The sequence below is a fragment of the Piliocolobus tephrosceles genome, chromosome 1 (assembly GCF_002776525.5).
Source record: "Piliocolobus tephrosceles isolate RC106 chromosome 1, ASM277652v3, whole genome shotgun sequence".
Taxonomy (NCBI): Eukaryota; Metazoa; Chordata; class Mammalia; order Primates; family Cercopithecidae; genus Piliocolobus; species Piliocolobus tephrosceles.
In genome coordinates, this window is record NC_045434.1 from 129,127,806 (window position 1) to 129,152,658 (window position 24,853).

General features: G+C 39.3%; 1 protein-coding gene across 3 annotated transcripts in view; it reads left to right on the forward strand.

Annotated features, from left to right (window-relative positions):
* EVI5 (ecotropic viral integration site 5) overlaps positions 1-19,138 on the forward strand; it is a 281,488-nt gene extending 262,350 nt beyond the window's left edge. For 2 of the 3 annotated variants that reach the window (XM_023231039.2, XM_023231037.2), the window contains one exon: positions 18,141-18,455. In XM_023231039.2, the coding sequence (XP_023086807.2) occupies positions 18,141-18,455 (315 nt within the window). Of the gene's footprint in view, positions 1-18,140 lie in introns of all 3 variants that reach the window. The other variant, XM_023231040.2, reaches the window with a different exon arrangement.
* Positions 19,139-24,853: the final 5,715 nt, after the last annotated feature.

Here is a 24,853-nt window from a genome sequence, read left to right on the forward strand (position 1 = left end):
TTTTTTTTTTTTTTTTTTTTTTTTTTTTTTTGCTTTCCATTTGCTTGGTAGATTTTCCTCCATCCCTTTATTTTGAGCCTGTGTGTGTCTTTGCATGTGAGATGGGTCTCCTGAATACAGCACACTGATGGGTCTTGCCTCTTTATCCAATTTGCCAGTCTATATCTTTTAATTGGGGCATTTAGCCCATTTATGTTTAAGGTTAATATTGTTATGTGTGAATTTGATCCTGCCATTATGATGCTAGCTGGTTATTTTGTCCGCTAATTGATGCAGTTTCTTCATAGTGTCAATAGTCTTTACAATTTGGTATGTTTTTGCAGTGGCTGGTACCGGCTGATGCTTTCCATATTTAGTGCTTCCTTCAGGAGCTCTTGTCAGGTAGGCCTGATGGTGACAAAATCACTCAGCAGTTGTTTGTAAAGAATTTTATTTTTCCTTCGCTTATGAAGCTTTGTTTGTCTGGATATGAAATTCTGGGTTGAAAAGTATTTTCTCTAAGAATGTTGAATATTGGCCCCCAATCTCTTCTGGCTTGTAAAGTTTCTGCTGATAGATTTGCTGTTAGTCTGATGGGCTTCCCTTTGTGGGTAACCCAACGTTTCTTTCTGGCCGCCCTTAACAGTTTTTCCTTCATTTCACCCTTGGTGAATCTGACGATTATGTGTCTTGGGGTTGCTCTTCTCAAGGAGTATCTGTGTGCTGTTCTCTGTATTTCCTGAATTTGAATGTTGGCCTGCCTTGCTAGGTTGGGGAAGTTCTCCTGGATAATATCATGATTTTTCCAACTTGGTTCCATTCTCCCCATCACTTTCAGGTATAACAATCAAATGTAGATTTGGTCTTTTCACATGGTCCCATATTTCTTGGAGGCTTTGTTTGTTTCTTTTCACTCTTTTTTCTCTAATCTTGTCTTCTTGGTTTATTTCATTGAGTTGATCTTCAATCTCTGATATCCTTTCTTCCGCTTGATCGATTCGGATATTGATACTTGTGTATGCTTCATGAAATTCTCATGTTATGTTTTTCAGCTCCATCAGGTCATTTATGTTCTTCTCTAAACTGTTTATTCTAGTTAGCAATTCATCTAACCTTTTTTCAAGGTTCTTAACTTCCTTGCATTGGGTTATAACATGCTCCTTTAGCACGGAGGAGTTTGTCGTTACCCACTTTCTGAAGCCTACTCCTGTCAGTTCATCAGACTCAGTCTCCATCCAGTTTTGTTCTCTTGCTGGCAAGGAGTTGTGATCCTTTGGAGGAGAAGAGGCATTCTGGTTTTTGGAATTTTCAGCCTTTTTGCGCTGGTTTCTCCCCATCTTCGTGGATTTATCAACCTTTGGTCTTTGAAGTCGGTGACCTTCAGCTGGGATCTCTGAGTGGACATCCTTTTTGTTGTTGTTGATGTTGATACTATGCCTTTTTGTTTGTTAGGTTTCCTTCTGACAGGCCCCTCTGCTGCAGGTCTGCTGGAGTTTGCTGGAGGTCCACTCCAGACCCTGTTTGCCTGAGTATCACCAGTGGAATCTACAGAACAGCAAAGATTGCTGCTTGTTTCTTCCTCTGGAAGCTTCATCCCAGAGGGGCACCTGCCAGATGGCAGTCAGAGCTCTCCTGTATGAGGTGGCTGTCAGCCCCTACTGGGAGGTGTCTCCCAGTCAGGATACACGGGGGTCAGGAACCCACTTGAGGAGGCAATCTGTCCCTTATCAGAGCTTGAACACTGTGTTGGGAGATCCGCTGCTCTCTTCAGAGCTGCCAGGCAGGGATGTATAAGTCTGCTGAAGCTGTGCCCCCACCTGCCCCTTCCCCCAGGTGCTTTGTCCCAGGGAGGTGGGGGTTTTATCTATAAGTCCCGACTGGGGCTGCGCTGTTTTTTTTTCAGAGATGCCCTGCCCAGAGAGGAGGGAATCTGGAGAGGCAGTCTGGCCTCAGTGGCCTTGCTACCTAGGGCTTTTTCAAGAATCCTACCATCTTTTCAGTGTAGTTCATGTGCCTGCTCTTACCAAGTAATGTGCCTGCTCTTATCAAGTCAGAGTACTAAGTTCTAGGATATAAAAATGATTCAGAAATAATCCCTGCCATCAAGGGACTAACAGAAGAGATAGAATACATCTGCAGCAACCAATTATTCCATATTTTTCCAAACAGTGCTTATTTTAAGTATTTAGCTCTAGTGTCAAATCATATGATTTAGAAAAAATTTATCTACATATATTCAATCATGTGTTAATACATTCAATCATGTGTTAAGTACAATATTTATGAAAGTATTTATGAAAACAATAAGTACAATTTTTATGAAAGTATTTATGAAAATATGCCTATTGATTTAAATACTATAAACATTATTTTTAAAATGGTTTATAAAATGCTAATAGTTTAACAATATCAGCATAATACTAGAAAACAAAAAAAGACTTTTAAAATAAAAGAAGCACGTTTTTTGTTTGTTTTTATTTTGTTACTGGATTAGGGATTTGGTTCTGGCTAGTCTTTCTATTATTGTCTAAATGGTCAAACTACCAATAAATGTGGAGCCATATTTGATTGTTTTATGAATGACCTTATTCTTAGAATACAACCAAACAAATAATTGAAACTGAGACTCATTATGCACAGTGACAAATGTTTATTTTTGTATTTATACCCTACCTTGTTCCCCATAGATTTCTACGCAGTTTGTATGAATACATATGACACAAAAATAATCAAATACTAGGTTAAACCAAAATAAATTACTGATACTTGACATTCACTTAAAAAGTGGCAATATATGATTCAATCTAACAGTTAAAAGAATCATTGGTAAGGTGAAATCTGGCAAGATGAGAGTTAATATTAGCAAACAGAAATGCATACAGTATCAAAGTAGGTCACATATTTGGTAGCCAAAGCAAAGTAAGGAGCATAACATGTTGAAGAATGTGTCTAGTAAGACAAAGCCAAACCAGTTGTTCTTTTCCTATTTCTAAACTTTTGAAAGAAATTTCTCTTATGGGTCTATATGAAGAGGATAAGGAAATGTACTAAACAGGAAAGTGTTAGGCTAATGGTTTAACATATAAAGACCTATTTTGTAATGAGCAAAAACAGTGGGATCTAAATACATAACTTACTGGTCATCTGGTTAGATCCAGAGGTATACTAGTGGAAGAATGAATGGCAGTTGCATGTCTTTCCAACAACCTTTTATAGATATTATTTCTTAGACTTTTATTTAGGATACATTTTTATTAAAGTATGAGATATGTACAGAAAAATACACACCATAAGTGTCTAGCTTGATGAATTATCACAAAAATGAGCATGCCCATTTAATTCTCAGCCAGGTGAAGAACTAGAGCATTACCAGAATTTCAGAAGGCCCTTGCCACTCCTCCCACACTCTCTCCCTCATCTCCTCATTTTCCTGACTTCTCATATCACAAACGAGATCCCTGGTTTTTAACATTTTACTAATGTAATCATATAGAATGAGTTATTTGGGGTTTGGGTCTTTCACTCAACGCTGATATTTATCCATGTAGTCCCATGCAGCAGTAGTCTGTTCATCTCTTACGAATATATCATAGTTTGTGCATTTGACTATTGTATACATTGGAGTTATTTCCGTTTGGGGTTATTATGAATAAAACTGTTATGAGCCCTGTTATAAAATTTTTGGTGTAATATATTTATTTCTGTTTTTTGTATGCCTAGGAATGGAATTGCTGGGTGACTAATTGTTCAAACCAGCACACTTTTGAGAATGAAAATAATTAAAAATTATTATGTAACAACAGGGATAAGCCAGGACTGTCCCAAGCACACTGAAGTGTATAGTTACTCTAGGTATGAAGGGTGTAGACATTCAACTTTAGTTGATACTGCAAAGCCATTTTCCAAAGTGCTTATACAAATTTACACTCCCACCAGCCATGTACAAGACTTCCTATTCCATATCTTCACTAACATGATTGGATAGCTGAAAATTCAGTGTTGTATTTTCTATTAAGAACATGGAATTAAGTTATTCAGTGTGGTCAGTTAAGGGACCATTAATCGGCTTTGACAATTAACTAGGCAGAAAGTAAAGTAAAAGTTCTCTTGCAAAAATTAAGGAAACTATTACAAACTGTGGAAAATGGTTTGGCAGTATTTACTAAATCTTCTCTATGACACAGAAGTTACACTCGAGAAATGAGTGCATATATTAACCAAAAGACATGTTTAAGAATGCTTGTAACGGCGTTATATGTAATAGATTGGAGACAACCCAAATGGCCATTAACATTAGAATGGATAAGTTATGATGTAATCACAAATGCAATACTGTGCCACACAGAAAAAGCATGAACTACCATGCTACATGCCAACATTGGTGAATCTCACAGACATAATGTTGAATAACAGGATACAGAAACAAATGCATACCATATAATCCTTTATATTAAATACAAGAATAGATAGAACTATTGTGTGATGGTAGATGTCAGAATGATGGTTACCGGAAGAGTGTAGGGCAATTTCTGGATGAAGACACATGGGAGTCTCCTGGGGTGTGGAAAATGCACTATAGCTCAATCTGGGTGATAATTTCATGACTATGTATGTAAGTAAAATTTTACCAACTTGTACACTTAAAATCTGTGCATTTTCCTGTGTTTTATTTCACTTTAAAATGAGCCTAAATACATACATTATTTTCTTTTTCCTTTTTTTTTTTTTTTTTTTTTTTGAGACAGTGTCTCACTCTTTCGCCCAGACTGGAGTGCAGTGGCACCATTTCGGCACACTGCAACCTCCACCTCCCAGGTTCAAGCAAGTCTCCTACTTCAGCCTCCCAAGTAGCTAGGAGTACGGGCGTGTGCCACCTTGCCTGGCTAATTTTTGTATTTTTAGTAGAGACAGGGTTTGACCACTTTGGCCGGGCTGGTCTCGAACTCCTGACTTCAAGTGATCCACCTGCCTCGACTTCCCAACCTGCTGGGATCACAAGCATGAGCTACTGCACCTGGCCCTAAATACATTCTTGAAACACACATAGCGTCAAACTTTTCTCAAGCAATTTTGCCATTAGAGCATTGTGGCCATAGGAAAAAACACTGAACATCTAATTGTTAACCAGTAGACTTTATCTTGGGGGACAGTCAGAGTTACAGAATAATTAAAAATTAAGTGGAAAATTAAGAGAGTTACCATGTGCCCCCTCAACACCTTCTGCGTTTCTTCTATAATTGACATCCTGCAGTATTTTAATACATAAGTTACAATTGATGAGCCAACATTGACACATTATTATTAACTGAAGTCCATAGTTTACATTAGGGTTCATTCTTTGTGTTGTACATTCTATATGTTTTGACAAATGTATAATGACATGTATCCACCATTACAGTAGAATAGAAAATGGTTGCACTGCCTAACAATCTCCTATGTTCCACCTGTTCATCCCTCTTCTGCCCCCTGAACTCCTGCAACCACTGCTTACTGTCTCCATAATTTTTCCTTTTCCAGAATGTCATATAGTCATAATCATACACTATCTGGCCTTTTTCAGATAAGCTTCTTTTGCTTAGCAATATGCACCTCCATGTCACTCCCCCTAACCCAAACACCCTCATACACTAATATTAAACTTCTTAACAGCTCCTCAGACCTACCATGCTCTCTTGCCTCCATATTTTAAGCACATGTTTTCGTATCTAATTAGGCTTTTCGGGTGTGACACCATGTGATAATTTCTACCTAGAAAGAATAATTGGTGGCTGGGCACAGCGGCTCATGCCTATAACCCCTACACTTTGGGAGGCTGAGGTGGAAGGATCACCTGAGCCCAGGAGTTCAAGACCAGCCTGGGCAACATATCAAGACCTCATCTGTACAAACAATTTTAAAATTAGCTGGGTGTGGTGGCACATGTCTGTGATCTCGGCTACTCGGAAGGCTGAGGCAGAAGGCTTGCTTGAGTCAGGGAGGTGGAGGCTACAGTGAGCTGTGATAGTGCCACTGCACTCCAACCTGGGTGACACAGGGAGACCCCATCTCAAAAAAAAAAAAAAAACAATAATTGGTACAGACTCCATTGTTCTAGAAGCCAAAACCCTACTCAGAGTCTTGGAAAGGGCCTGACCCTAAGAAACATATATTTCATTTGTATGTTTGTGTGTGTATACGTTTATATTAAAGTTCCTGGGTTTCCATAGAGATAATCTTCTGAGACCTATCTAAAACTGGGTTGGTGTGGATATCTGGTCTAAGAAAAAAAATAAAATGGGAACATAATTACAGCAAAACTTTCATACTGTTCTAATGAGAGCCTGGGTCCGAAAGAAGCAACAGACTGATGGTATAATAATAGTACCAGTGTCTGATGAGCTGATCATGAAGAATGGTTTTAAAATGTTGGCAGTGGCACCTAATCATTTTTAATCCACAAATTTCAAACAAATTATATAAGAATATTCCAAAAGTCAACCTAAAATTACTAACCTAGTCAAGAAACATCAAGGTATATTAGTGGGATTTTATCAAAATAGCATTGTTGGCTTGGTGCAGTGGCTCACCCCTGTCATCCCAGCACTTTGGGAGGCCAAGACAGGTGAATCACTTGAGTCCAGAAGTTCAAGATCAGCTTGGCCAATATGGCAAAACCCCATCTTTACTAAAAATACAAAAATTAGCCAAGTATGGTGGTGTAGGCCTGTAATCCCAGCTACTCAGGAAGCTGAGGCAGGAGAATTACTTGAACCCGGGAGGCAGAGGTTGCAGTCAGCCAAGATTACACCACTGCACTCCAGTCTGGAACAACAGATTAAGACTCTGTCTTAAAAAAAAAAAAAACCATTGTCATTGGCACTGATTCTTAATTGACTCATATCTTATTATAACAAAATGCCCCCTCCAGCCTACCCCACACATACACCCCGATGTATATGTCTCTCCTATGCCTGTTGAGTTGTTGTACTAAAAAATACTTAATCTTGCTGGGCGCCAGTGGTTCACGCGTGTAATCCCAGCACTTTGGGAGACCAAGGCGGGCAGATCACTTAAGATCAGGAGTTCGAGAACAGCCTGGCCTACATGGTGAAACCCCGTCTCTACCAAAAATACAAAACAGAATTAGCTGGGTGTGGTTGTGGGTGCCTAAAAAAATAATCCCAGCTACTGAGGCTGAGGCAGGAAAATTGCTTGAGCCTGGGAGGCAGAGAGGTTACAGTAAGCTGAGATCACACCACTGCACTCCAGCCTGGGCAACACAGTGAGACTTTGTCTAAAAACAAAAACAAAAAAGTAGTTTATCTATCAATGTCTATAAACTAAGACTGTATTCCTAAGGGTGGACATGTTATTCCTTAAAGGATATGGCTCGTCACCTGGATATGAAGCTGATCCTTGGAATAAAACTTGAAGACTGACACTTAGTAGGAAGAAGAAAAGAAAAGGTTCTGATGCTGTTTCACCCAAACACATATGTTCTCTCAAGTGTAGACTGTGATTTTTGAGATGTCTAAAATTGGGTGCGCTTCAGTGATGAATCGCACAAAACACCTTAATGGGCCTAGATTTGAAACTAGATGGTGAAGGTGTCTAAACCCCAAAGACTAGGTCATATCTTAAAGGTATTATTTACTAGCCTCATGTTTATTTTCGTTTTGATTTTTCCCCGCTCTGGTTGGTTGTGTGTCCACATTTAGGCTAGAGTATTTTAAAAATATGTCAGTGGACAGTGTGAAAATGGAAGTGATAAATTAACAAGGAATCTTTACATCTAAATTTATTTACCCTGGTCAGATTTTCTTAACATGGTCTAATATAGTCAATTCCCAAATCCAGTTCCTTTAGAGCAGGGCATCTCAAAGTAGGATCTATGGACCGACCACCCTCTTCAGAATCACCTGGGGTACTTGTTTAAAATACAAACTCCTGGGCCTGTCCTGCTGAATTCACATGTTTGAGAGTAGGGCTCAAGAATCCTTTTTTTGTTTTTTTTTTTTTATAAATAATAAACCTAGGCAGTTCCTTTTTTTTTTTTTTTTTTTTTTTGAGATGGAGTCTTGCTCTGTCGCCTGGGCTGGAGTGCAGTGGTGCGATCTCAGCTCACTGCAAGCTCCACCTCCCGGGTTCACGCCCTTCTCCTGCCTCAGCCTCCTGAGTAGCTGGGACTAAGCTGGGACTACAGGCATGCATCACTACACCCGGCTAATTTTTGTATTTTTAGTAGAGTCAGGGTTTCATTTGGCCAGGCTGATCTCGAACTTCGGACTTCAAGTGATCTGCCAGCCTCAGCCTTCCAAAGTGCTGGGATTGCAAGTGTGAGCCACCACGTCCAGTCACCCAGGGGGTTATTATACATACCAAATTACTGGTCTAGCGAATTAGCAAGTCAGAAGGCTACTCTTAACATCTCTAATATTCTCACAGAAGTAAAGACTCTAGAGCAGCTCACTGAGTTGAATAGCCAGTGAGAATGTCTCTCTGGTAGTTGTGACTCTTTTTGCTGATGTTATTTGGAAGATAGCACATCTAATGAATACCTGAAATACATTATTTTAAAATGTTACAGAATCTAGAAGACATTCATTAGAAACAAAGATTATAACATAAACTTGTTTTTACTTATTTTATATACCCATCTTTGAAGATAAAATAATATGAAGGACTTAATTTGATTATGTAATTTTTAAAATATATATATATATTAAATTTTTTAAAAATGTTGAAATATAGCTATTTCAACAGGCCAAGGTCATTATTTAAAAATCCTTTTTCATTTGCTTACAAATAAATAGTCCATGGTTGCCAGGGTGAGGGTGGAGGGGGGAATGTTAACATGGAAACAAAGTGGCCATATTTTAATGATTGTTAGAGCAAGGTGATGACAACATGGGGATTCACTGAATTATTCACTTTATTTTTTTTAAAAAAATCCATAATAAAAAGTTAAAGGCCAGGCACCATGACTCACACCTATAATTGCAGCACTTCAGGAGGCTGAGGCAGGAGGATTGCTTGAGGCCAGGAGTTCAAGACCAGCCTAAGGAACATAGTGAGACCCTGCCTGTACAAAAAACGTTAGTCACAGTCTAAGTTCAGTGGCTCATGACTGTAATCCCACCACTTTGGAAGGCTGAGGTGAGGGAATTCCTTGAGGCTAGTAGTTAAACACCAGCCTGGGCAACAGAGTGAAACCTCATCTCTACAGAAATAAAATAAATACTAGTTGGTGTGGTGGAGTGTTCCTGTAGTCCTAGCTACTCAGGAGGCTGAGGTGGGAGAATTGCTAGAGCCCAGAGTTTTGAGGCTGCCGTGAGCCATGATCTTGTCACTTTATTCCAGCCGAGACAACACAGCGACATCCTGTCTCAAAAAAAAAAAAAAAAAAAAAAAAAGCCATGCATGGTGACATGCACCTGTTAAGTCCTAGCTACTCAGGAGTCTGAGGCAGGAGGATCACTTGAGCCCAGGAGTTCAAGGATGCAGTGAGCTATGATTGTGTCCTTGCACTGTAGCCTGGGTGACAGAGGGAGACCCTGTCTCATGAATGAATGTTTTAAACTTTTTACTTATCTAACTGACAAAAATGAAAAAGCAAAAAAGTGATGCAGTGTTGTAGGGAAACCAGAACTTTTCAGTGTTGTTGAGGGTGTAAATTCTTTTTTTTTTTTTCGAGACAGAGTCTTGCTCTGTCACCCAGGCTGGAGTGCAGTGGCGTGATCTCGGCTAGTGAACCCCCACCTCCCGGGTTCAAGCAATTCTCCTGCCTCAGCCTTCCGAGTAGCTGGGATTACAGGTGCCTGCCACCACACCCCACTAATTTTTGTATTTTTAGTAGAGACGGGGTTTCACCATGTTGGCCAGGCTGGTCTCAAGCTCCTGACCTCAATGATCCACCTGCCTCGGCCTCCCAAAGTGCTGGGATTACAGGCGTGAGCCACCACACCCAGCTGTCAGTCTTTGAATTTTGGATAAAGCATATATCTTATTTCTTCTTTTGAAGTGGAGGTTTTAATTTTTTACTGTTTACATTTGTCATACAAATAATTTAAAGAGCCAAAGAATAATTAAAAGACTTTTACAAAAAGAAGCAGTCTTGGCTGGACAAAGTGGCTTAACGCCTGTAATCTCAGCACTTTGGGAGGCCAAGGTGGGTGGATTGCACAAGCCCAAGAGTTTGAGACCAGCTTGGGCAACATAGCAAAACTCTGTCTGTAAAGAAAGTATATAAATTAGCCAGGTGTGGTGGCCCACGCCTGTAGTCCCACCTACTCAGAAGACTGTGGTGGGAGGATCACCTGAGCCGGGGAGCTAGAGGCTGCAGTAAGCTGAGATCGTGCCACTGCACTCCAGCCTGGGTGACAGAGTGATACCCTGTCTCAAAAAAAAAAAAAAGAAGCAATCTCATACTTGCTCTCTGCAGGCCACTATTTTCAAACTAATTCTGTTTTTGTTGTTTTGGTTTTTTAGACAGGGTCGCACTTTATCACCCAGGCTAGAATGCAGTGGTGGTGGGACCATAGCTCACTGCAGCCTTGACCTCCTGTGCTCAAGCAATCCTTCCACCTCAGCTTCCTGAGTAGTTGGGACTACAGGTACACACTACCACGCCCAGCTAATTTTTGTGTTTTTTGTAGAGACAGGGTCTCACATTGTTGCCCAGCCTGGTCTCATACTCCTAGGCTCAAGCGATTCACCTGCCTTAGCCTCCCAAAGTGCTGGGATTACAGATGTGAGCCACCGTGCCTGGCCTCTAATTCTTGAGTGTTCAGTTTTGGCATCTTTACATAGGGAAGGATTTATCTCTTTTTCACTCTCCTCACCCCCACCATGAACCCACAAACTTTTTATCCATCCATTCTACTAATGTACTGATTTTTGTTAGATTAGTTTACAGGATGTACATCATTAGTTTACATTTACATCATTAGAATTATATAAATGTCACTCACAACAGCAAGCACGTAAGTGCTTAAGTATGCCTCTTCTCAGGCCTTTCTTCTGGAGTGGAGACTGAAGACAGGCCTGGGAAGTTTTATTTTTCACACGTTTCCAAGATCTTGTTATCAGGGGGATTGGAAAATGATGTTCTTTTTTTCTGGCTCTACTTTAAAAAAAAAAAAAGCTTTATTAAGATATAACTTACATATCATAAAATTCTGTTTGAAGTATAAAATTCAATGGGTTTTGCATATTTGTGTGGTTTTGCAACTATATGCACAACTTTAGAATACTATCACCCCAAAAGAAACTGCATGCCTGTTTGCAATCACCCCCTTTATTCTTCTTTCTCCCCCAGTCCTAGGCAGTCACTCATCTACTTTCTGTCTCTATTAAGATTTGCCTATTCTGGACATCTCATATAAATGGAATCATATAATATATGGTCTCCTGTGTCTCTCACTTAGCTTTCATATATATATATTGTGTGTGTATGTGTGTATATATATATATTTTTTTTTTCTTTTTCTTTTTTAAAGACAGAGTCTTACTCTGTTGCCCAGGCTGGAGTGCACTGGCATGATCTCGGCTCACTGAAACCTCTGCCTCTGGGGTTCAAGCAATTCTGATACCTTAGCCTCCTGAGTAGCTGGGATTACAGGCATGCGCCACCACACCCAACTAATTTTTGTATTTTTAGTAGAAACGAAGTTTCCCCATGTTGGCCAGGCTGGTCTCGAAGTACCGACCTCAACTGATCCACCCGCCTCAGCCTCCCAAAATGCTGGGATTATAGGCTTGAGCCACTGCACTCAGCCTGCTTAATATTTTTGAATTTCATCCATATATCGGTACTTCATTCCTTTTTATTGCCAAATAGCATCAGTTGTATGGAAATAGTGTCTTAAAGTGACTGTTTTGCCAGTATACATTTGCCCAAATGATTGCCTTGGTTTTTTCATTTGTTTGGTGTGTTCTCTTATGTGTAACTGTCCTCTAGTGTCAGGAAATCTCCTTTTATGTGTTAATCTCCTCTATCCAAACAATTTAGGTGTTCTATGAATTTCATCTTCTTGAAGAAATCTTTCTTCTGACTGCTCCAGTCTCTAGTCTGGGGTGGATGCCTGTAGGTCTCTTGCACAGCTGTCATGTTGGGGACATCTTTCATCACCCTAGGGATTCCCTTTGCCATACTTTAGTACTGGACTTCCTCTTTCTTCCATCAAGGACAAAAGATGCCTTTTTTCCTTGATGTACTTTATTTTGGTGGAGCATATCATCTCCTTTCCTGAAAAAATGGTTTATGGGAGATAAACCATAAAAAGGTTTTATTAGATTCTACATCTCATGATTGACCCAAAAGAAGTTTAAAAAACAAAACAAAAGCCTTGTTGCTCTTAATTCTTACTTAGCCTCACATTTATTTGATAGTTTGGGTATTTTAAAAATTGAAGATATTGGGAGGCCGAGACGGGCACATCCCGAGCTCAGGAGATCGAGACCATCCTGGCTAATATGGTGAAACCCCGTCTCTACTAAAAAAAAAAAATACAAAAAAAAAAAAAAAACTAGCCGGGCGAGGTGGCGGGCGCCTGTAGTCCCAGCTATCAGGAGGCTGAAGCAGGAGAATGGCGTAAACCCGGGAGGCGGAGCTTGCAGTGAGCCGAGATCTGGCCACTGCACTCCAGCCTGGGCGACCGAGTGAGACTCCGTCTCAAAAAAAAAAAAATTGAAGATAAATATAAAAATTTTAATGTAGACATTATTTTTTTCTCAGAATTTTGAAGGCACTGCTTTGTCTTTTGCAGTTGGAGAGTCTGATGCCATTCTGATTCTTAAATCTTTTATATAAAACATGTTTTTGTTTTTGGCGGGAAGCTTTACCTTTTCTTTCTTTCTTTCAAGTGTCCTGAAATTTCACTGTGATGTATCATGGTATAGGTCTACTTTTATCCACTGTCCTGGACACTTGATAGGCCTTTTCAGTCTCGAAGCTCATTACTTTCAGGTCAGAGAAATTTGTGTCTAAGACCTCCTTTTTTTTTTTTTTTTTTAAAGCATCCTGTTATTTTTACATAGATGCAGTGTCTGCAGAGGCAATAAATGATTTTTACAAGTTTTCTTCTTCCCAGATAGTCTCTTCTCTCCTAATTGCCTTTTTTTCTGGCTTCTCGTAGATACTATCCTCAAATCTCTGGTAATTAAGACTAGGGAACTAAAGACCGGTAGGTGTTCTGAATTTCTGGGTAGGACTTGTTGACCTTCATTGTAGGTTGATCAAACTGAGATCCTTTTTTGGGGAATCCCAAGATTCCCTCAGATAGGAGTCTTTTACTAAAAATTACAGAGAGTGCTGGTGTCTCTATTTCCTTAGCGAGTCTCAAAAATACTTCCACGCACATTCAGTGACTTTAAAAAAACCCATGTCTCATTTTACCTGGAAATATAATACTTTTTTTTTTTTACTGGCATTTCACAAAGAATATTTGTTGTTGCTCAATGTTTGAAGATACTCATGTAGTATGTATTCAAAAATTCAGAAAGACAATGGGCCTCAAAAACATACGCTTGGCCAGGCGTGGTGGTTCACACCTGTAATCCCAGCACTTTGGGAAGCCAAGGGAGGCAGATGGCTTGAGCTCAGGAGTTCAAGACCAGCTGGACAACAATGGCGAAACCCTGTCTCTACAAAAAATACAAAAGTTTGCCAGGTGTGGTGGCAGGCACCTGTAGTCCCAGCTACTTGGGAGGCTAAAGCAGGAGGATGGCTCAAGCCCAGGAAACAGAGGTTGCAGTGAACTGAGTTTGCATCACTGCGCTCCAGCCTGGGCAACAGTGCCAGACCCTGTCTCCCACCTACCAAAAAAAAAAAAGCATATGATAAATTATGTATGTGTAATTTTCAAATGGGTAGTTTTTATCAGATTCTTGATTCCCTAATGAGCCCAAAGAGATTTCAAACAAAACCAAAATACAAACAAAAGCCATTGCCTAGAGTAATGGTCCCTATTCTGAGATGTGCATCAGAGTTATTCAGGCTTTTTAATCATATAGGTCTTTAGACCCTACCTCTATACCACAAGAAGAAAGTTGCAGAAAACGTTCATTTAAACAGTTTTCCTTGTGTCAACCACCAGGTAGTAGAATTGGCCCAGAACAGCTTGGTTGTACTACTGGAAAGATCGTGTCCATTTCTATATACCAGACACTAGTCGCATGTTCATAGTTCAGAAGCACTTTTGTCCTAAATAATCAATAGTTCCATTTCAGCTAAATCAACTTATTTCTGTCTCAGCCCCATTTTATTTGAACCAGAGGGTCTACCACAGTGATTCTGAGAGTTTAGAGCACAGTCATCCCTTGGTATCTATGGGGGATTGGTTTCAGGATCCCTATAGATACCAAAAATCCATGGATGCTCAAGTTCCTTATATAAAATGATGTGGTGTTTGCATATAACCTACAGACATCCACCCATATACTTTGAGTCATCTCTAGATTACTTGTAGCACCTAATCCAATGTAAATGCTATGTAAATAGTTGTTATACTATATCATTTAGGGGATGATGATAAGAAAAGAGTCTGTACGTGTTCAGTACAGAGGAAACCATCCTTTTTTCTCCTAATTATTTTGGACCCACAATTGTTTGAATCCATGAATGTGGGTCCCACTGATAATAGAGGTCTGACCATATTTCAAAATTTCCTGAGATGCATGTAAAAAATGTATGTTCTGGGATTTTGCTTTCAGAATTTTGAATCCTTAGATCTCAAGAGGGATTCTACATTTTTGACAGAGATCCTCAGTTCTTATGCAGATGACTAGTGGATTACATTTTGAAATATGCTAATCTCAGTTTGCTACTGATAATACCCATGAAGGATTTTTTTTTTTTGGAGGAAAAGGGGGGTTGGGAAGGTTGATTGTCTGCCTGCTTTTTGTTGTTGCCTAAATATAGTTTGCCCCTGACAGTCTGGTAATAAGGATAAGCAGTATATCATTTAGATCAGATAGCCAGGACTATACTTTAGAGGGCCCAGCTGTGGCTTTCTTCTAGCCAAACCCGTTTCCACAGGATGAGGACTCCCAGAAGACATGTCTACCTGAAGTTCATGCAGTCCCTTCTAGAACATATTCTGGGTACTCAATACCCTGGAATTCCTTCCCCAAATGCCCACTTCCAGGCCTAGTACAGGACTCCTCCCTCATCAGATCCAGTGTGCACACACCTAAGTCTAAGGGACAGATAACCAAGGGATAGCTTCAGTTTTACCAGATAGTCGCTTACCTTCACCATTTTTTCTTTCCACCAATAAATTCCTTTACCTTTGCTATTCCATATTAACAGCTCTTAGTGAGATTCCTTTGATGTTGAGGAAATGACCCTTCAACCTATAGTTAATTTTCTATAATTACATCTGATGATGAGGCTGTGTGTTTTAATTGCAATAAATTTTGTTAGAACAAAGGAAAGCTGGAAAGCTGCAGCTTTCCAAACAGTTGGGAAGTTGTGGTTCTTCTGCCATACTCCTCCTTTATAACAGCCAGGAAGAAGGAAGACACGTGTTCCATATGATTTCTTCAAAAAGGTCTGGGGGAAAAAGAGAAAGGAAGAGATTAACTGACTTAATTTAACACTTGGAGCTATAAATTGTGTGTTGCAATATGGCGATAGGATGTTGCATCAGAACGTGGCAGTTGTAACAATGCAGTGGGTATCACAACCTTGAGGAGGCCTTTGTGGTGCTCTATGCCCTTTTCCTAAAAATTCAACTCCAAGTATAGATCCCTCTGTTCTGCCAAGGAGAATGGTATTATTTAAATTACACTGTACCTCACTACGAAATTGTCCACTTGGTCTAGGGCACAGGAATTTTATAGTTGAAGGTCTGTTCGGGCCAGACATCATTGTTCTGAGTCCCAGCATCCCTGTTGATTCTTGTTGTCCTGTATAAGCAGGGAAGTTGTGAGGTTTCTTCACTTCTTCTTGGAAGTCTTTCAGGAAAGCTGGGAGTTACTATGGCGAGGCTGTAATGTCTTTATGCTCAGAACCGTTAGTTTTGAAAGTGTATGTAATATTTCCTGAATATTTCACACTGCCTTTATCTAAAGAATTGAAAGGTTGTGACTAGGAGTTTGTCCCTGAGAACCAAGGATGAGGGTAGGAGATGTGACGTGGAGCATATTTTAGCAAGATCCTTAATAGAGTAGATATTTGGTAGCTAATTTTTGTTTTTGGTTTTGGTTTTTTACTCTTCACTTTATTGTAGGAGAAAATTCATGGTGCATGAAAGAAATGAAATAAGTGACAGAATGTCAAAATCAAACTTTATATTTAAAACATAAACTCTTTTTTTTTTATTTTTATTTTTTGAGACGGAGTCTGGCTCTGTTGCCCAGGCTGGAGTGCAGTGGCCGGATCTCAGCTCACTGCAAAGTCCGCCTCCTGGGTTTATGCCATTCTCCTGGCTCAGCCTCCCGAGCAGCTGGGACTACAGGCGCCCGCCACCTCGCCCGGCTAGTTTTTTGTATTTTTTAGTAGAGACAGGGTTTCACCGTGTTAGCCAGGATGGTCTCGATCTCCTGACCTTGTGATCCGCCCGTCTCAGCCTCCCAAAGTGCTGGGATTACAGGCTTGAGCCACCGTGCCCAGCCAAAACATAAACTCTTGAGGGCAGAGCTGATGACTTAATTGTATGTGAGTAGAACTGGTACTATCATGGTTGTGGGTTTGGGAGTTAGAGGAAACTTGAGCAAAGAAGTGGCAGATGATGAAAATAAATGTTTTAATTATGATAAAACTGGTTTTGGAAAATGTGGTTTAGATTTAAATGTGGCATAGTTTTTTCAGTACTAAACTCTAGAATTAGTCAGACTTCCCCATCCAGTAACAGGTAGCTTTTGACCTCCTTAAGCCTTCTCATGTGAGGGTCTTATACTACAAAACTCCACGGATTGAGTACTTGAGCCTCGTTCTAAAAGATGGGAAGAAAGGGAAAAGAGATGAGCGAGGCATGCCATTCCTCTCTCCTCCTCCCCACTAAAAGAAGCCCCACCTTCTCCCCAGGGGGAGTTGGGGAGAGAAGGCAGAAATACTATACTGAACTGGTACTGCCCCCATGCAGAAGGAAACCTCATGAGTGGGAAGCAGCATTCCTCCCCCACTGTGAGTGACAGTGATATGCTGGCCTTTGGGCTATTATAACAGGATAGAGACTCTTAGCAAAGTTTTAATTATTTATAAATCATTTTCATCATTTACAGAACTATGGAGACATTCTCTCAAGATAGTGTATGTGATAGTATGGTTTTTAAGTTCATACCTTCTAGAAATACCAGCAAAATATTTACAGATAAACTGATAGGATGTCTGGAGTTTATCTCAAAATTATCCAGGAACAAGAGGGGTGTAATGTAAAAAGATTGTCCATGATGGGTGTTACTTGTTGAAATTAGGTGATAGGTACATGGAGTCCATTATATTATCTCTAGTATATTGAAGATTTGGTTTGACTGTAAACTCTGCTACTAGCTATATATGTCCTTAGTAAGTTACTCTTCCTGAGTCTCCATTTCCTGATCTGTAGAATGAGAAAAGTAAATACTAAAATCTACCACATAGGACTGTTTTTATGATTCAATTAAAATAAGTTACAGGCCGGGTGTGGTGGCTTACATCTGTAATCCCAACCCTTTGGGAGACTGAGGCAGGCAGATTGCTTGAGCCCAGGAGTTTGAGACCAGCCTAGGCAACATAGTGAAACCCCATGTCTACAAAAAATACAAAAAACTTAGCCAGGCATGGTGGCACACACCTGTAGTCCCAGCTACTCAAGAGGCTGAGGTGGAAGAATCGCTTGAGCCTGGGAGGTGGAGGTTGCTGTGAGCTGAGATCACACCACTGCACTCCAGCCTGGGTGACAAAGTGAGACTGAGACCTGTCTCAAAAAAATAAAATAAAAATAAGTTATAAGCCCATTATATAACACATAGGAGGCACTCAAAAATTAGTAACTATGATTATACCTGTAAATAGAAAAATAATAAGGCATCTTCTTCCTTAAACTTCCTTCTTCCTTAAAATGTCTCCATAGTTCTGTAAGTTATGAAAATGATTTATAAATCATTAAAACTTTGCTAAGAGTCTTAAAAATGTTTGCTTTTTGGTGTGTGTGTGTTTCCCCCATTTGACTATATTAACTTGGATTTTGTTTTAACAGCTCAGGTGCCTAAAAGGCCAGAGGGGCTTCTCAGGCCAACCTCCTTTTGATGGAATCCACATTGTCAACCATTTAATAGGAGATGATGAATCATTCCATTCCTCCGATGAAGATTTTATAGATAATTCCTTACAGGAAACTGGTGTTGGTTTTCCTTTGCACGGAAAATCTGGCTCGATGTCTTTGGAACCCACAGTGGCAGATGGTAGTGAGAGCGAAACAGAAGACAGTGTGCTGGAGTCCAGAGAGAGCAATCAAGTGGTTCAAAAGGAGCGGCCCCCGAGAAGAAGAGAGTCGTATTCAACCACTGTCTGACCATCACTGTGACCTAGACTATGGATTTATTTAAGGGATCAGCTATCATATGATTAGGGATTTTTGGAAATAATTTGTTTCATATGTACATATATATATACATATATATAAATATTTTACAGTCTTATCTGCCTTTTTATCTTTGCCAAATCTTTACCACTGACTTACCATTGCCATAAAGTAGACTGGTATATGGTTAATGTGTAAAACAAAGTTCTAACAGTATTACTGAATATTAATGTTTCTTGTTTAGAAAATGCAACTATATCTATATGGGGGAACCATTTTGAAGTTCAAAACTATGGAAAATTGAGTTTTCTTCAGACAAAACTGCTCTTGTGCAATATTTTATGCTCAGTGAGCAAATTGTATATTTATGTTTATCAATTTGTTCTCAAGGTGGCTGTCTACAGACATTTGACCAAGACATACGTCTGATTTACCTTGTGTTTTGTTTTTTTTATTGTTGTTTTCTTTTTTTAAGATAGAGATCCACTCTGTCACCCAGGCTGGAGTGCTGTGGTGTGATCTCAGCTCACTGGAACCTCCGCCTCCTGGGTTCAAACAATTTCCCTGTCTCAGCCTCCCAAGTACCTGGGACTACGGGTGCGCAACACCACGCCTGGCTAATTTTTTGTATTTTTAGTACAGACTGGATTTCACCATGTTGGCTGGGCTGGTCTCGAACTGCCGACCTCAAGTGATCCACCCGCCTCAGCCTCCCAAAGTGCTGGGATTACAGGTGTGAGCCACTGCACCCAGCCTAGCTTGTGTGTTTGTATCTGGGAGGTTTTTTTTTTTTCCATGAAAATTATTGGTGGGCCACTGAAAGTCCCCACACATAAAGACTATATAATTTCATAAACACAAATTCATGCTTATCTGTTTTGAGAGTTTTAAGTTTTGTTTTAATGTTTAACTTTTATGTGCATATGATGCTTCCATGTGTTGGTTACCAGAGTAGTAGGTTAACTACAGACATACTGTTTATTTGTACATATTTATAAATCTGTACCACCTAACATTGAACATCATTTTATATGAAGAACATACATGTTGCAAAATGACTGCTTTTGGCATCTAACAGGACTTCTGTAAATAATAGGTTAAATGAAAAGTTAAAAATAAAACACTAATATTTTAAGAGCTTTAGTATTTTGCTTAGCATTCAACACTAGCAGATTCATAACTGATGCCTGTTCGAAAACACCATTGGTGGAATCTTATTTCATGTATATGTAACTACTAAATTTTTCATGACTGAAGAGGTTATAGCACATATTAGTTAGTGCTAATATTCTACTGAATATAATTTAAGTAATGGGCTAAGGTCCAAGAAACATAGCAATTATATCTACAAATAATCTATGAACGTGATCTTCAGAATCTCTAGTTTTTGTTCTATAGATAAAGCCATAAGAATCCTTTCCTACCAGTTTTTCCTTTATCATTTAGATATTATTTCCTAGAAAACAGGATGCCTGTCACTGATAAATTAGAGAAAACACCCAAATTATACTTGCACTATGGAAAGATGACATGAATATGTTGACTGGGTACTTTCTACTCTCATTTTTGTTAGTCTATGAAAAAAAAATTTTTTTTTTTGTTAACCTATGGAAAAAAGCCTTGGAAGAGAAAAGTAGAATTCAGTATGTATGGAGGCACAGTTTTGCACAGTATGTTGTGTGCGGAGAAAAAAATTATGAAATAGAGTAAAAGAGATAAGTAGTTTTCTGTCAAAACCTAGGACTTAAGCCTTCAGGTACATTTTGAACTAGGCTTTCCAGCAAGGTTTTTATAGGTATTTGCTTGCCTGAGAAATGAAATTGAAAACATGTCCCTGTGTCTGTCCTTAACACCAGGCTAAATTCTGGTAGTTAAATAACTTACCTGTGGTTACAAGCTAGTAAGTAGCAGAGCCAAGATTTTTTTTAATATGGAGACAGGTGTCTTACCATGTTGTCCAGGCTGGTCTTGAACTCCTAGCCTCAAGCAGTCCTCCTGCCTCAGCCTCCCAAAGTGTGGGGATTACAGGTGCGAGCTACCGCACCCAGTGAGAGCCAAGATTTTAACCTAGATCTCCTTAACACCAAAGCTTTTGAAAAGGTTCAGCTGAAGAATTTCTCAATTCCCTATTTTGTTTTGTTTTTTGAGATGAAGTCTCACTCTGTCACCCAGGCTGGAGTGCAGTGGTGCGATCTTGGCTCACTGCAACCTCTGCCTCCCGGGTTCAAGCGATTCTCCTGCCTCAGCTACCAAGTAGCTGGGACTACAGGTGCATGCCACCATGACTGGCTAATTTTTGTATTTTTAGTAGAGATGGGGTTTCACTATGTTGGCCAGGCTGATCTCAAACTTCTGACCTCAGGTGATCCACCCACTTTGACCTCCCAAAGTGCTGGGATTACTAGGCGTAAGCCACCACACCTGGCAATTCCCTGCTTTTTTGACAATGTAATTTAAATAAATTTGATTTAAATGTTTCCTGAATATATATACAGATAGATATACGAGTATCAACACTTACAAGCTCTACACAGTTTATAAGTGTAGATACTACTTAATCGTAGGATTGTCTTGTGCTTTGGGGATTTTTCGTTCGGAGTTCTATACTATCAGCTCAAAAGGCTATCAATGCCCAAGTGAAGTGAGATGATTCATGGCCACATTATTGCTTTGACCCTCACATCAAGAGATCTGAATGACCTAGACTAAGGGTCAGCAAACTGCAGCCTACAAGCTATTCCAGTCAGCTGCCAGTTTTTACTTTTTTAAATAGTTGGGGGAAAAGTTCCAAAGACTAATATTTTGTGTCACATGAAAATTATATGAAATTCAAATTGCAGTGTCCATAAGTAAAGTTTTATTGGGGCACACCCATCCTCACCCTTTTAAATATTGTATATGGCTGCTTTGTGCTACAGTAGCAGAGTTGAGTCATTGCGAGAGAGACCGTATGGCCCAGGTAGCCTAAAATATTTATCTGATACTTTACAGAAAAAGTTTGCTAACCCTTGATAACAGATACTCTAAAATGCAGGTTTTTCTTCTTCAGTTTAACTCAGTGGTACGTCAAATTGTTTGCTTTTGCTATTAAACTTATGATTTGGAAATGTAAAATTTCATGGTGGATCTTATACTCAGAACTATTCAAAAGGGAAAACATGCCAGCCATTTTATATGATGAAGTCTCTTATTCCATAGAAAATTGTAGAAAGATATCTGTATCTTTCAAGAAGGAGAAAGAAAGGAAAGAATTCCAGAATCCCATCACTGTTCTTTAAAGCATGCATCACAGACCTTTAAGGGTATACTTTATTGAGTAAAGGTTATCATTTGACTTTAAGATAAGAAATTTTCAGAATCATGTTTGAATTCTAAACTTTGATATTCTTAAGTACCATTTCTGATTAGGAATTAGGTGTTAAAAGAATCATGGTAAGGAAACCTTAATTCGTTGAAACTCTTGTAATTTGGACAACAAAAAACTAGAAATAATACTCTTTTCTTTGAGGATCTGATTCAAATACACCTCAGAAGAGTTTAAAATCTTCCAGGCCTTTAGGATGCAATAGGATATCATGCCCTGGTTTGACTCCTTTTCATTCAAATTAATGTAAGTATGTTGTTCCAGACTTTGAAGCATTGAACAATGTTCTCTTGATAAATTTTATTTAATCTCCGACACTTTGTGATATTTAAATGTTGTTAAGTTAAACACTTAGAGTTGAGTAATATTCAGGGTAGAAAAGTGAATGAAATGACTCATAATAAGAAAGCTTGCTCCCTTGGGATAATTACATTCCTGGTGTCATTGCCATCCTGGGTTGACAAGTTGCGAGTATAGGATACAAGTGATGTGAATAAAGGAAATTGCATTGAGTTAATGAAACAGACACTTTTAGATCAAGAAAACACTTCAACAGCCTTTTAAAAAAAGTGGCACACTCCGGTAGTCCCAGCTATCCAAGAGGCTGAGGCAGGAGGATCACTAGAGTACAGGAGTTTGAGGCTGTAGTGTGTAATGATCACACCTGTGAATGAATAACCACTGCACTCCAACCTGGGCAACATGGCAAGACCCTATCTCTTTAAAAAAAAAAAAAAAAATTTTTTTTCTTCCTGGGAAAAGAAGTCAAAGATGTAACTTCACACAATTTCTACCCCCACCACCTTTTTGTTTGTTTGTTTGTTTGTTTGTTTGTTTGTTTGTTTGTTTTTTGGCTAGATACTAGGTATTCAGTGTTTGCTAACTGAGATGTCAGGTTTCAACTAATCGGCCAGTTATTTGGGAAGGAGAAAAACTTTTTCTCAGCTCTGAACATGATGCAGCTTGTTAACTCTCCAGATAGTGCCTTTGATTGAAAATAAGGTCTACACCTTTTTAAGTATATTATATCTGACATCATAAGAAATAATTTAGTTCCTTATTCTCATTTATCTTTTATATAATGCACTGTAATATTCAAGTTTAAAGTAAAATAAGTATATGAATTATATTTTGGTAAAACTGTTTCATGACCAGCTTGATTAATGTACATTAACATACCAGACATTGACAGCGAACATTTCATGAAATCAATTATTTACTTATTAAAACAATGAGTATTAGCTTGAAAGTTATTGCTGCTCTATTATTAACAAAACTAAGTTTTAAAAATTAATTTTAATTCTACTGAAATTCAATTTCTGGTTAAAGATATAGTGGATGCTATTTATGATCCAAGTTTTTACATCACATCCATTGATCTGCCTATCCTTTCTTTTCACTCCAAAGAAGAGATGATAGAATAATACATTCAATATACTACCAAGAAGCAAAGTTATAATGTGTTTCATTTTATGGTTGGAATTTTTTATTGTAACATTGTATGATAACCCGAAATGTTTACTTGTGCCTTTGCTTTAAACAATTAAAGTTTTCCATTTTATAAGAATTTCTGTTGCCTTCAGCTTTTCAACTTTAAAAGAGGAGGGGCATCAAAACACTGTTAACGAATGGGTGGGGCACAGTGGCTCACATCTGTAATTCCAGTACTTTCAGAGGCCGAGGTGGGCAGATCACTTGAGCTCAGAAGTTCAAGAACAGCCTGGCCAACATGGTGGAACCCCGTCTCTACTAAAAATACAAAAATTAGCCAGGTGCGGTGGCGCATGCCTACAGTCACAGCTACTCGGGAGGCTGAGGCAGGAAAATTACTTAAACCTGGGAGGTGGACGTTGCAGTGAGCTGTGATCACACTACTGCACTCCAGCCTGAGCAAAAGAGCAAGACTCCATCTCAAAAAAAAAAAAAAAAGTTGGCCTGATGCAAAATGTTCATTAGCGAGGTTTGTGCTCTTAAGGTACAGGGACTACATCCACCTGGTCCACCCACGTATTTTTAGTTCTAAACAAATAATCTGGCACGTGATTGCATTCGGTGAATTTTTTTGAGATGGAGTTTCACTCTTGTTGCCCAGGCTGGGGTGCAATGGCACAGTCTCAGCTCACTGCAACCTCCGCCTCCGCCACCCAGGTTCAAGTGATTCTCCTGCCTCAGCCTCCTGAGTAGCTGGGATTACAAGCATGCGCCACCACACCCGGCTAATTTTGTATTTTTAGTAGAGACAGGGTTTCTCCCATGTTGATCAGGCTGGTCTCGAACTCCTGACCTCAGGTGATCTGCCCGCCTCAGCCTCCCAAAGTGCTGGGATTACAGTCGTGAGCCACCACGCCCGGCCCAGTAAATATTTTTTAATTTAATGAAAGACCATCTTCAGTGAAAGATGTCTAGATTTGTTTCCTTCAGGAACATGGTAATTTTTTGGAAATATCAATAGCAGTATTTTCATCTCACATTGTACTTTAGGTTATTAATTAGCAACTAATTCAATAAATACATTCAATTATATATAATTTGAGTACACTTATAGATACTATCATAAAAGGAAAGTTACACCTTCTGCATCTTTATCACAATGTTAATGTCGTTTAGTTCACAAGAGCTTACTATATATTCTGCTTTACTCCCAAAAGGAATTAAGGCACGTTTTGAAGATACCTGAAATATGACGCCTTGGCACTGACATTTGGAAGTAGCCAAATAATTCGGTTTTGTTCTGTTTAATTCTGTTTTGGGAGGCTCCCCTGTACATTGTAGGATGTTTTGCAGCATCCCTGGCCTCTACCCAGTAGATGCCAGTAGCACCCCCTCCTTTAGTTGTGACAACGCAAAATGTCTCCAGACATGGTCAAATGTCACCAGCAGGAAGGACAGAGAATGAAAATCACTGCTAGTTGAGAACCACTGCTATAAATTTAGAATTGGGTCATAAAAAGAGCCACTAGGGCCAAACAAAAATGTATACATCATTTGGGGTTTCATACATTGCAGAGCAGCTCCCTCACTGCAA